Genomic DNA, 12,676 nt, shown 5'->3' with positions numbered 1-12,676 from the left:
TATAAACAGTTCAACGATTTGGGGCAATTGGCGGAAAATATTACTGAATGTAAATTCTTTTTGTAGATCCATTCCATCTTTTCTCTGAACTTAAAAAAACACGAAGTCTTTCATCTGAGCTGCGCTAAAATGATTCAATTTTCTTTCATTTCGGTGGAATATTAAAATACCCCCATGGTCTACATTGGGTTAATCGTTCGTCGCCAAGGATTAAAAACCATATTCCTCGATGTTTATATTCGATTTGATATAACTAGCTGGCCAGGACTTCCATACCTGAATACATAATTTGATCCGATTGATAGATCGATTTCCTACAAGACTAGTTAATTTGAATTACTCTTTGTTACTGGATTGTTTGTAAAATGAGGTTTAAACAAAAACGGTCAACAACCATTTGCACTAAAGTCATGTCCTTACAAGGTAAGTACACAGTAGCTACAAATTAACTACATGTTGATATTATAAAAAATTTTGCGTTTTATTTTCATATAAGTTCCTTAAAAGCGCCAGTGTGAAAAACCTCCGTTATCCACTTTTTGACATGCATTTTTCCGGACATGTTTGAACAAATTGAGATTTTGACGGGAAACGATCAGGAATTCGGTGCTGATCGGTGCGTTTCTACACGGTTTCTACATTGGTGCATTGGACAAGAGGGTTAGTCTTTAAAAAAAAACTGGACAATCCTAAAAAATACTTTTACGGACTTATCGATCAAGAATAGTGTCAGAGATATACCAAAGTATACTGTCTCATTTACAAAATATACCGTAAACTTAGCCCAATCAAACCCCCTTTATTTAAACAGGATATCAGCTTTATCTATAATAGCAAAAATAATACTAATTCTTCTTTTAGATTCATCCTATATTTTATATCCTTAAAAAAGATATCTTCTACCTGAACTCCGCTAAAATTCTTATTTCATGGTAAAACGTATTCAACAGCACTTTAATATCTTTATACGGTCACACTTCTGCACTGCTGCCATCTCTAGCGTGGCATCAAAAAATTTTGGAAAATTTAGATTTTATGAAAATTTCCGGGCGCAGATGCTGTAAAACTAAGTGTACCTACCGTAAGTCTATGTTTTTCTCTTGCCACGGCACACCATCGTCCAATATTTCAACGTTCAGATCCTCACGATTTGTTTTAAATATGTTTTCTCGCACACGTTTACAGATTTTATATAGAATGTCAGACTCCGAAGTCAGCAATATGTCGGACAGTGGTTCAGAAGATGGATCGATTTCAAACAAGTCGCAGCGCAGCGTCAGATCCAAGTCTGGCCAGCGTTCGAGGTCCAGGTCAAGGTCTATGTCCAGATCCTCCCGCTCAAGATCCCGATCTCGGTCGGCTCATTCGGGCTCTGGGTCCGACTCCCCACAGGGTCGTGGAAACCGGCCGAAAAGCGACGAGTCGGGGGAGGAAGAGGAGGAGCCGCCTGGAGAAGATATTGACTCCGAGGAGTACGAAGAAGAAGAGAATGACGAGCATCCACGAAAGAAAAAGAAAAAGGAACGTTTTGGTGGCTTCATCATAGACGAGGCGGAGGTGGACGACGAGGTTTGTACGCGAGTGCTTGCAAATTGAAATTTGTAGTCTAATCCTTGAATCTGGCTCTCACCATCAAAAGGTCGACGAGGATGACGAATGGGAGGAAGGTGCCAATGAGATAGGAATTGTTGGAAATGAGATTGATGAACTCGGTCCAACGGCCAGGGACATCGAAATAAGGCGGCGAGGTACAAATCTATGGGAGTAAGTATACCTGAAATTAAATATGGACAAATTGCATTATATATATTGTATTAAAGCACTCAAAAGGAAGATGAGATCGAAGAGTACCTGAGAAAAAAATATGCTGACGAATCCATTGCAAAACGACACTTTGGCGATGGCGGGGAAGAGATGTCCGATGAGATCACCCAGCAGACCCTACTGCCTGGCATTAAGTGAGTTGAATAGGATATACTATACATATACATACTCGATATTACTACGTATATTTCGAATCCGCATAGGGATCCCAATTTATGGATGGTTAAGTGCCGCATTGGAGAGGAGAAGGCCACCGCACTACTGTTGATGCGAAAGTTCTTAACATACCTAAATACGGACGACCCAATCCAGATCAAATCGATTATTGCTCCCGAGGGCGTTAAGGGATACATTTATCTGGAAGCCTATAAGCAGACCCACGTCAAAACCGCAATCGATAATGTGGGAAATCTTCGGATGGGCAAATGGAAACAAGAGATGGTGCCCATCAAGGAAATGACGGATGTTTTAAAGGTGGTCAAGGAACAGGTCGGCCTCAAGGTCAAGCAGTGGGTGCGCCTAAAGCGAGGACTCTACAAGGACGATATTGCGCAGGTTGACTACGTCGATCTGGCCCAAAATCAAGTTCATCTGAAACTCCTACCCCGCATCGACTATACAAGAATGCGTGGTGCCTTGAGGACAACAGCAACAGTAATTATAATGCAAATGGTTGAAATTGGGTGGTCCAACCTAATCCCAAAATTTACTAAATTCCTCTTGTAGGAAACTGACGATGGCAAGCGCAAGAAGAAACGCCGGCCTGTAGCAAAACCGTTTGATCCAGAAGCCGTGAGGTACAGAATCCCCAGCTGTCCATTCCAATCCTTATAAACGACTTGTTTTCTAGGGCAATTGGTGGTGAGGTTCACTCAGATGGCGATTTTCTACTCTTTGAGGGTAATCGGTATTCGCGAAAGGGCTTTCTCTACAAGAACTTCACCATGTCAGCCATTCTATCAGACGGCGTAAAGCCCACCTTAGCCGAGCTAGAGCGCTTCGAAGAATCTCCAGAAGGTAATTCATATCAAAAATCCAACGTCCTTTGTCACATAATAACATTACTGTGCCCTAACAGAGGTGAATCTGGAACTTTTGGGCAATGTCAAGGATGACCCCACTTCGACTCACTCGTTCTCCATGGGGGACAATGTTGAGGTCTGCGTGGGAGACTTGGAGAACTTGCAGGCAAAGATTGTGGCCATTGACGGCACCATGATCACGGTTATGCCCAAGCATCAGGATCTAAAGGTACGTCTTGCGATTCCTCATACTGTGTACACCACTAAATAATGGTTTTTTCTTTAGGATCCTTTAATTTTTAAAGCGAGTGAGCTGCGCAAGTATTTTAAAACTGGAGACCATGCCAGGGTGCTGGCAGGTCGATATGAAGGCGAAACTGGACTTATTATCCGTGTAGAGCCTTTGCGAGTGGTGCTCGTCTCTGATTTGACCAATCACGAATTGGAGGTTTTGCCACGGGATCTGCAGCTCTGCTCTGATGTGGCTACAGGCGTTGACTGTCTGGGCCAGTTCCAATGGGGCGATTTGGTGCAACTTGAGTAAGTTTAAGGTGCACTATTTTCCAACGCACATCAGACTCTAACAGGTACGGGAATAATGGGAATTTTTTAAATCAGCTCTCAGAATGTGGGTGTTATTGTGCGTTTGGAGCGTGAGAACTTTCATGTACTGGGCATGAATGGAAAGTGCATTGAATGCAAGCCAACCGCTTTGCATAAGCGACGAGAGAACCGCAATACTGTGGCCCTGGATGCTGACCAAAATCAGATTCGCCGTCGCGACATTGTTAAGGTTATGGAGGGTCCTCATGCTGTGAGTACCAACGAGTCCGTTGGAAGTATTTCTCATAACAATAATAATCGGATTATAATTCGCAGGGACGTTCCGGAGAAATCAAGCACTTGTATCGCAGCTTGGCGTTCCTTCATTGCCGCATGTATACAGAAAACGGAGGCATATTTGTGTGCAAGACACGGCACTTGCAGTTGGCTGGAGGCAGTAAGACCAACGTTAATCCTGCTGGTTCGATGGGCGGACTTGGATTCATGTCACCGCGTATTCAATCGCCCATGCATCCGTCTGGCGGACGAGGAGGAGCCCGCGGAGGGGCGCGCGGCGGTAGAGGTGGTTTCCGCGTGACTCGTGATCGCGAAATTCTGGGTAAAACCATCAAGATTAGTGGCGGACCCTATAAAGGTATTTTTCTTTGTTGAGAAGTACATTTATCATTATGTATATGACTTATTTGTGATCTCTGCAGGTGCTGTGGGAATTGTTAAGGACGCAACCGAGGCCACAGCTCGTGTGGAGCTCCATACTTCATGTCAAACGATATCGGTCGATCGCAATCATATTGCCATCGTTGGGGTTCCCGGCAAGGAGGGAAGCGTCTCCACATATGGGCGCACGCCAGCTCGTACGCCCGGCTACGGGGCACAAACGCCAAGCTACACTGCGGCAGGATCTAAGACCCCCTTGGTCGGAAGTCAAACGCCGAACTGGGACACAGATACTCGTACTCCTTATGGCACAATGACACCGTCGCACGATGGCAGCATGACGCCACGCCATGGTGCTTGGGATCCGACAGCAAACACAACACCGGCGCGAAACAACGATTTCGATTATTCGCTGGAGGAGCCCAGCCCAAGCCCCGGCTACAATCCAAGTACTCCCGGCTATCAGATGACATCTCAGTTCGCCCCCCAAACGCCTGGTACTCTATACGGATCGGATAGAAGCTACAGCCCATTCAATCCAAGTCCCAGTCCTGCTCCTTCGCCTTATCCAGTTGGCTACTTGAATACCCCATCGCCATCGACCTATTCACCAAACACTCCCGGTGGTATACCACAATCTCCGTACAATCCCCAGACACCGGGGGCCAGCCTGGACTCGTCGATGGGCGACTGGTGCACAACCGATATTGAAGTTCGGATTCATACGCACGACGACACCGATCTTGTTGGACAAACAGGCATTATCCGCACTGTTTCCAATGGTGTGTGCTCTGTATTCTTGCGCCAGGAAGACCGCAGCGTCTCCATTGTCAGCGAGCACTTGGCACCTGTGCCGCCCAACAGTGGCGATGAGTTTAAGGTGATCTATGGCGAGGAACGGGAGTCGGTTGGCCGGGTACTGTCCAAGCAGGAAGGCGACGTGCTCGTCTGCAAGATAAACGACGAGGTCAAGATGATACCAGTTAATCATCTCTGCAAGATGAAATCCATTGATTAAATCCTGAAAACTCTAAAAAAGTTAATGTTTATCCCCACAAGTGTAGCCATATTGTACAATGGAACACGAATTATTCAAAATGTTTCATATATAACAGAATATAATATAAAATATACTGGGAATAGCCGGTCTGTGCTTAGAGGGGTTTGGAACAGAACATAAATTCTTTCTAAAATAAAGTCTCCAATTCTGAATTCTTGTCTAAATAAAACCTCTAAAAGTTATACACAAATCTTTGCATCTCCTATTCTTCAATACAATATATGTACATTCATTTATAGACAACGGATCTGGTGGCTTTAATCGTAATCTGTGTTTATTATTCGATTGTAGCCGTAGCGACGATCCAGTTGACGAATTTCTTCTTTGCGAAAATCCCCTTTGATCAGTCGTCTGATTACTTTTGTCTATTATGCACCTTCAACATTTTGTAGCTGCTGTATTGGCGCTTGCCGGTGCCTTCGATGTCATTCTTGGCCTGGGCATAATTGTACCGGGCACGAAATGGTGTGGTCCAGGCAATATAGCGATCAATTACGATGATCTGGGCATCGAAAGGGAGCTGGACATATGCTGTCGCTCGCACGACAACTGCAAGGAAAAAATATCACCGCAGCAGGAAGACTATGGCCTGAGCAACGATGGGATCTTCCCCATGTAAGATTTAACACTCGGATCTATACGTTTTACCTCTCGCTAACGGATGCTTTTCTTTCCGCTTCCAGCTTCTCCTGTACCTGCGAATCAGCTTTTCGAAATTGCCTCACTTCCCTGCGCAACGGACATTCGTTGACATTGGGCCGCATATACTTTCGGACCAAAGAAGTCTGCTTTGCCTATGGTCATCCGACCGTCTCGTGTCGAGAGAATCAGGTGGAGATGTTCGAGAAGCGCTGCCTGAACTATAAAGTGGATGAAACACAGCCGAAACGCTGGCAGTTTTACGACCTGGCCTTCTACACACATGTTGATGCCCAGAGCAAATAAGATTGAACTATGGCATTAGCCAGCGATAAGGCCTCCGATTATTTACAAATACATAAGCCTGCGATTCTATTCAAATCAAAATTCCATTACTTCGAATTTCGAAAGCTTGAGTTTTGTATAATATGATATGAATGGAAAATGCAAATTTGTAATGGTATTTTTCCATTGTGGGGTCAACGTTTTTTCGACGCTGAAAGAAGCTGATGAAGTCTTGTTTAAGAGATACTTCCTTCTGAGTGCCAACGAAAATACTGCGAAAATAGACTAAAACGTTTTAAAATAGGTATTCATCTAAAAAAAAGGACTAAGGTAAGGTAAAAAAGGGACTAATATTAAAAAAAATTTAAGAAATATTTTGTTTACTAATATGCCTGCCGAGCAATCCCCCTCTGAGTACGCCCCTGATTTAGCTGGTTAAAACTTTTAAATTCTAACAAATGAACTTATCAGCTAACATTATCAGAACAATTATCATGGTCAGGACAGGTCAGGCTTTCGTGTGTTGGATTGTGTAAAATGGCATGTCATAGAACTGCCAGATCTTTGCCGAGGCCTTGTCAACATTATAGCGTATACAGCGCTTGCGGAACGTGCCTTCCTGGTATTGTTTGCAGCCGGTTTTGGGATATCCTTTGGCGAAGCAATTTCTCCGGCTGCCATAGTAGATTCGGCCCAATGTGTTGGAGGTGAGACTGTTGACCGCCTGAAGGCAGTTGATAAACTCTTGCTCGCAGGTACACTTGAGGCTGTAAAAAAAAGCAGTCAGGTCACGACATGATATCGATTTTCCACTGAGCCTACGGCGGCCCTCACATAGGAAACCAATCCGTGTTGGTGGGAAGTCCGTGCAGTGTGCTGTGCGACTCGATTATCTCCTCACAGTGGTCGTGGGTCCTACAGCACTTGTCCGTCTCCCGCTCTCTGCCCAGGTCATCGAAGTTGGCAGCCGTGTTGCCTGGCCCGCACCATTTGGTGCCTGGAGCCGTAATTCCCGTGTGTGGCACTGGCGGCAGCGCCTGGTTGTAAATGTCCTCGTCCTCGAAGATGGCCTCATCCGCAAAGGCCCAAGTGGTGGCCAGTACACAGCAAATAAATAGCCCCTGCAACAGCCACATGCTTCAGCTTTGTCGGACTCAATGAAACTAAGCATCGCACCGCGCAATGCAATAGCTTATCAGCTGCTGTTGAAAAGTCAAGCAACAACCCTAGTACACTATCCATGTGTGGAATTACATTTTATTTTGTCAACAAATCAAAATCCTAGCTTAGTATATCCTTAAACGCATCGGCTGCTGTCTTGGCTGGCTTCCGCTTTGTCTCGGGCTGCTCCGGATCCAACTGCTTTGACAAGCTCGCCTGCCACTGAGTGGGCGAGAGGTTGTAAGTTTCCAGGCGATACTTTGCGTAGATGAGGCGCCCAAAGGGCGAACCCTTCAGCATGTTAGCCTTCGTGATGAGCTCCTTAGCAATGCGCAGCTTCTGCGCCTCCTGCGAGGCTTTGAAGCACTGCTCCAGGACACGGGATCCGTGGCGGGTAATGGCCAAGTCTACATAGAAGCCATCTAGCTGACGGATCAGGCGCTCACGCGACTTCTCGCCAATGAACTTGCTCTGCATGAAGGCATCGACTATGTGGGAGCCGTTGGGCGTGTTAAAGATCTGGGCTAGTTGGGCGGCTGGCAGATCGAGGATGCAGTTGACCAGGAAAATGGGTTTGTTGAACTGCAGTACATGCTGAGCAATCAGCGAGCCATGCAGATGGACAAATCCCGACTCATCGCTGGCCAGAATCTCAGAGGGTTTCAGTTTAATAAGGCAGTTAAAGAACAGCTTAGACTTCTCTTTGTCGCCACTGACATGAAGCGAACTCTGTAGAATGGCTATCATCTGGGCCTGTTTGGACCCCAGCCGTAAGCAGGCGGCACTCAAGGCAGATACCACGCCAGTGTATCCCATTTTCAGGAGCTCTTCCACGTGGGGCTGAAGCTCTGCAAAAATAGACTCGAAGTCTGTTACCTCTTTCATGTTCTGAAGAAGTCGCTGGACGGAAAAGTTTGTCTGTTGCTGTTTGGCGAGGTAACCGACACGGCCACTGAACAGCATCGCATATAGCTGGGTCAGCAGCTTGGCACCCGCCACGCTCAGAATAGTCTCTAGAAGGATGACGGAGCTCTGATGGTGAAACACTTTCGGCAGGACAGGATCGTCCTTTTTCTCCTCCGCGCTCTTTTCTTTCTCTTCCGTCGGCTTCTCCTCCCCATCATTGTCTTCAATTTCAATTTTTGCGTCCGTCTTTTTCTCAACTGTATCGTCATTTTCTTCGTTAGCCTTCAATAGGCTTTGCAATAATATTTTCTTGCCGAAGTGCTTTAGAAAACTTTTGTCGGCCACACTCAAGGCTAGGCAGATGACGCCTAATAAGGCGGATGAGTGCTCCTGATAAGGGAACTCAACGAATTGTGGCCACATTTCCAGGCGTTGGGGAAACTCTTTCATCACCTCGTGCCAGTCCTCGGGCACTGTATACAGCTTGCGGTGCTTGGCCATCTCAGCCCCTCCTTTCTCGAATGCTATTTTCGGAACATGCATGCCCACTAGGCACAGTATCGCAGTTCTCATGATGTGACTGGCGCAGTTGTCCCACACAAAGTCCTCCAAGTTGTTGAGCATGAACTTCGAGATCCGCACCACGAACTGACGACACTTCTCTCTGTGGTCGTCGCTGAACTCAGTTTCCAAATTGTATTCCTCCTCGATTTGTGCGGCATCTGGCTTAGCTCGCTTTGTTGTGGTCGGACCATCGCTGACTTCCTGGGCAGCTGCCTTGCCCAGGCCGCGCAAAAAGGCAATTTCAAGCATCTTCTGCAGGACATGCGAAGCAAATCTATCCGAGCACAAGGGGCGCAGGCTGTCCCCAAATTTGTTGAAGTATCGCTCCAGCTGCTCGTTGTCCACAAATCCAATAAGCGATTCCAATGCCTTGGACACAATTTGATTGGAGGCCAAGTGGATCTCCTGATCTTTCGTCTGCTCAAACACATTGTTGGCCATGTTCACTGCACAGGAAGTAAATAAGTAATGCGACTCACAAAGAAACAATTTTTACTCACCGCGCTCCTCCACATCGTCGAACCCAGCCTTCATGGCATCCAGAATGTTGATGAAGTAACTAAACTGCTCATCGTCTATATGCGTCCCGCGGCCGAAGATTCCCTGTTTGGCAAAGCCCTTGGCGTTTCGCATGAAGCGATTGCCTTTCTTCTTTGGTCGTTTACGTTTTCCATTGCTTTCTGTTTGCATTTCGAATAAAAATGTGACGAATGGGAAAATCTTCAGCTTTTAAAACTAAAACGCGCACGCTACGATCAGCTGTACTCAGTGTGACTACGTCCGCGGCTTATTCGAGGTCCATCATATTCCTCGATTTTTATGTTCTGTTGAATATTACTAGCTAACTAGGAACCTCAGCTCTGAACAAATAGTTTTACCCGATAATCTAATCAATTTTATATAAAAGTGGCTAATTTTAAGTACCATTTTTATGGGAATTGTTTATAAAATGAGGTTTAAGTAAAAAAATGTTCACTAAATTAATTTCTTGATGATTCTTCATTCATGGTAACTACACGAAAATTACACATTTGCTACATATTAACTACATTTTTATGGTATCACCAAAAGCGACACCTGAAGGGGAAATGTGTAAGTTTTAAAAATGTTGTTCATTTTGTTTTTTCATAAAAGCCCCGACATTTTTGCACAAACTGAAATTAGTTGAAGTTTATATGTTAATTTTCTCCTCCCACACTTTGTCGGCACAGGACCATGCTGCTCCTTGGACTTCGGTGTGTGAGTAGAGTACGCGCTCGCGCCCGCTTCACTTTTTTACAGTTAAAATTTGATTTTGCAGCCCTAGTCAGCCTAGTAGACACGACACGCAACTATCTAAAAACGTAAACATAAAACGTAACGTACTACACTATTACTAATTAATATTAATCAATTAATTAAGAGTAATATAATTATTATTTTGCGTTTATTTAATAATTTATTAATATATAATATATATATATTTTATAAAAATATTATTTCGATACTATTGAATCAATTTTGCTAAAGATGGTTCTCTGAAGCTCTAGGCAAAGATCCGTTACGATCTTAACAAGAACATTAACATGACAGCAGAAGACAGCAGATATCTGGGGCGAAACATAAAGAGAGTCTTTCCGTTGAAGGCTGAAAATTGGGCGCATAATTGTTATAATTGTTATATATACATCTCCAAATGCTTCCGATAGTTGCTAAGATACCCATAATCTTGGACGTTGACATGCAATGACTGCATCTTACAAGAGGCGATGCAATTATTGCACCGTCAAATGGCCCGTCTGAAACCAGCAGAACTCTGTTACGCGCGGAGCGCGAGCATGCAGGAAAGTTAGCTATTAGACTAATATTCAAGGAAAATTAGTACTAAACTTACAAAGAGAACTAGGCATTCATTCAAAATACAAATACCACTACAATTACTTATTACTAGAAAGGTGTGTAAGGATTAGTAATTTAATACGAGGAAGAGAATTAGTGCTGGATATAATATGCTAGAGGGAATTATAGTCAGAGCATAAGACCCTAAACGGTTCATGCAAGGAATAATTCGACCTACAAAGTGGAAGGAACTACGGTATACAATTTTTAGTAAGTCTAATAGGAATCGTGAAGTTCATGCGGCTTAACAGATCAGGACTGTCTATGTCACCCCTGATCAAGTTTTGCATAAAAATCACACCAAGCATTTTTCTACGGTTAACTAAGGTTGGGAGGTTTACTAATAGCAGTCTACTAGAGTAAGATGGGAGTCTCACACCCGCCTCCCAGTTTGGGCCCCGCACAGCAAAGAGAAAAAGTTTTCCTGTACTGATTCTATACGGTCCTGGTGTACTTTGTACTGAGGGCACCACACACAGGAGCCGTATTCTAAGATCGGACGAACAAGCGAGGTATAGAGAGTTTTTGTTATATAGGGGTCGTCGAATTCCCTTGACCACCTCATTATAAACCCAAGCAGGCCCATGCCCTTATTTACCATGGTGGAAATATGTTCAGAAAACTTTAACTTGGCGTCTAACATAACACCAAGATCATCCACCAGGGTAATTCTCTCAAGAGAACCATCAAATAGGGTATAGGGAGCCAACAAGGGGCTAGAACGGTGAAATGTCATAACTTTGCATTTCGAGGCATTAAGATGTAACAAGTTTGCACAACACCACGACTGAAAGTTATTGAGATCGGATCGCAAGCGAGAATGAAATGAAATGTCCTTGTACTGGACACAGAGTCTAACATCATCCGCATGAGAGTGTGTTAATACCGAAGGCAGGTCATTAATAAAGAGTGTGAAGAGTAAGGGGCCTAGATGGCTGCCTTGTGGTACTCCCGAAGAAACCTTTACTGGTGAAGAGAGGGAGCTTTTGAAGAGGACTCTTTGAGACCTGGAACAAAGATAGCTAGAAATCCATCTCAGGAGGTTGGGCGGAAACCCTAAATGGTTTACAGAGTCGAATGTTTTACTTATTTACCGCAAACATTCAAAATTGTACAGCGAATTAAAACGAAGGGATGCAACAAAAAGGTAAATTTTCTAGACAAAAATGATGTTGCGCTTGGGCTTCAGTGAATCCATCCACCCAAAAAAGCGCAAAAAAAGGAAAAAAGTAATGTAACGATTTGAGCTATACTAAAAAATTAACATAGCCATAACCAATGAAACCTACAACTCTCGAGAATATGCATACTGTGTGTATTCCTAAGGTCTCCAGATCAATGAGGGTATTTTTCCAGCAATAGCATAAAAACGGTTGACAGATCATTGACAGCTCCATGGGATCATAATAAAAGGCACACAAGACGCACATGCATGTCCTGCATTATCAATACCCATTGTATCCGCATAAGCCCTTTAAGGCATTTCACAGATTTTCTTTGACCTAAGGGACCGGACAAATAAATGCTGATGGCATGTGGAACTCGGTTTAATTGTAATCCGTTTTGTATGCACATTTTCGGAGAAGAATCTTCAATGGAATCTTCAATGAAAGGTGCAAATGCCAAGGTTTCCTATTGCCGCCTCCAAATATCCTGTAGGCGGTCATTAAATTCATTTTCGACAAGGCAGAAGAACAAACACATTAAGGCCGTAATTAAATTATCGGCAAAAGCCGCCGCAAGATAAAAGAAGTCAAAATATTTTGTAACCAGATATGTGACCATCAATCTCAATCAGAGTCAGAGACAGTCTCAGCCCAGACACGTGTGTGCTGCTGCTGGTCTGGTGTCCTTTCTCCCTGGCAACGATACTGGGGGGTAAGGGCTTGGGCAAGGCCGATGTTGGGAAGGCTTTGTCTGGAAGCGAGGACGTCTGCAATATGTAAGTACAGTATCAATAAACAAATCAACCAGTCAGACAGCATCCACCCCCACAACCAGACATAGACACCCGGACACCCCTGCACACCGACACGGTTCGGTTGCCAAGCGCCGCCCCCGACAGTCCTGTCGTTGCCAAGTGCTGTTCAAACTTTACGAAGAGACTCATTACATG

The 12,676-nt window shown here is 44.4% G+C and overlaps 4 protein-coding genes across 4 annotated transcripts; 2 read left to right on the top strand and 2 right to left on the bottom strand.

Annotated features, from left to right (window-relative positions):
• Positions 1 to 969: 969 nt before the first annotated feature.
• LOC108159634 (transcription elongation factor SPT5) lies at positions 970 to 5,309 on the top strand. Its single transcript, XM_017293094.2, has 12 exons — positions 970 to 1,081; positions 1,186 to 1,569; positions 1,640 to 1,764; positions 1,821 to 1,958; positions 2,028 to 2,478; positions 2,551 to 2,621; positions 2,675 to 2,841; positions 2,903 to 3,075; positions 3,133 to 3,386; positions 3,465 to 3,660; positions 3,726 to 4,044; positions 4,109 to 5,309. The coding sequence occupies exons 2-12, from the start codon at positions 1,198 to 1,200 to the stop codon at positions 5,083 to 5,085; spliced, it is 3,243 nt and encodes a 1,080-aa protein (XP_017148583.1). The 5' UTR covers positions 970 to 1,081; positions 1,186 to 1,197; the 3' UTR covers positions 5,086 to 5,309.
• A 96-nt stretch (positions 5,310 to 5,405) lies between these two features.
• On the top strand, positions 5,406 to 6,168 carry LOC108159637 (phospholipase A2 large subunit). Its single transcript, XM_017293100.2, has 2 exons — positions 5,406 to 5,742; positions 5,811 to 6,168. Exons 1-2 carry the CDS (start codon positions 5,498 to 5,500, stop codon positions 6,070 to 6,072), a joined length of 507 nt encoding a protein of 168 aa, XP_017148589.1. The 5' UTR covers positions 5,406 to 5,497; the 3' UTR covers positions 6,073 to 6,168.
• A 231-nt stretch (positions 6,169 to 6,399) lies between these two features.
• Positions 6,400 to 7,224, bottom strand: LOC108159636 (phospholipase A2). The gene is made up of 2 exons (XM_017293099.2): positions 6,886 to 7,224; positions 6,400 to 6,818 (listed from the first exon to the last, which is right to left on the bottom strand). Exons 1-2 carry the CDS (start codon positions 7,185 to 7,187, stop codon positions 6,560 to 6,562), a joined length of 561 nt encoding a protein of 186 aa, XP_017148588.1. The 5' UTR covers positions 7,188 to 7,224; the 3' UTR covers positions 6,400 to 6,559.
• A 57-nt stretch (positions 7,225 to 7,281) lies between these two features.
• LOC108159635 (nucleolar protein 9) lies at positions 7,282 to 9,459 on the bottom strand. Its single transcript, XM_017293096.1, has 2 exons — positions 9,183 to 9,459; positions 7,282 to 9,128 (listed from the first exon to the last, which is right to left on the bottom strand). Exons 1-2 carry the CDS (start codon positions 9,370 to 9,372, stop codon positions 7,333 to 7,335), a joined length of 1,986 nt encoding a protein of 661 aa, XP_017148585.1. The 5' UTR covers positions 9,373 to 9,459; the 3' UTR covers positions 7,282 to 7,332.
• Positions 9,460 to 12,676: the final 3,217 nt, after the last annotated feature.

Source organism: Drosophila miranda, chromosome 3, assembly GCF_003369915.1.
Source record: "Drosophila miranda strain MSH22 chromosome 3, D.miranda_PacBio2.1, whole genome shotgun sequence".
NCBI classification, from domain to species: domain Eukaryota; kingdom Metazoa; phylum Arthropoda; class Insecta; order Diptera; family Drosophilidae; genus Drosophila; species Drosophila miranda.
Note: the sequence above shows the minus strand (reverse complement) of the source record. Positions and strands in the feature narration are given on the sequence as shown.

Coding starts and splice junctions, on each gene's coding strand:
- LOC108159634 (XM_017293094.2), top strand. CDS start 1,198: ATGTCAGACTCCGAAGTCAGCAATATGTCGGACAGTGGTTCAGAAGAT. Junction 2,479..2,550: donor CCTTGAGGACAACAGCAACA/GTAATTATAATG, acceptor TTCCTCTTGTAG/GAAACTGACGATGGCAAGCG. Junction 2,842..2,902: donor CTTCGAAGAATCTCCAGAAG/GTAATTCATATC, acceptor GTGCCCTAACAG/AGGTGAATCTGGAACTTTTG.
- LOC108159637 (XM_017293100.2), top strand. CDS start 5,498: ATGCACCTTCAACATTTTGTAGCTGCTGTATTGGCGCTTGCCGGTGCC. Junction 5,743..5,810: donor AACGATGGGATCTTCCCCAT/GTAAGATTTAAC, acceptor TTCCGCTTCCAG/CTTCTCCTGTACCTGCGAAT.
- LOC108159636 (XM_017293099.2), bottom strand. CDS start 7,187: ATGTGGCTGTTGCAGGGGCTATTTATTTGCTGTGTACTGGCCACCACT. Junction 6,819..6,885: donor AACACGGATTGGTTTCCTAT/GTGAGGGCCGCC, acceptor TTTTTTTTACAG/CCTCAAGTGTACCTGCGAGC.
- LOC108159635 (XM_017293096.1), bottom strand. CDS start 9,372: ATGCAAACAGAAAGCAATGGAAAACGTAAACGACCAAAGAAGAAAGGC. Junction 9,129..9,182: donor CGACGATGTGGAGGAGCGCG/GTGAGTAAAAAT, acceptor CTTCCTGTGCAG/TGAACATGGCCAACAATGTG.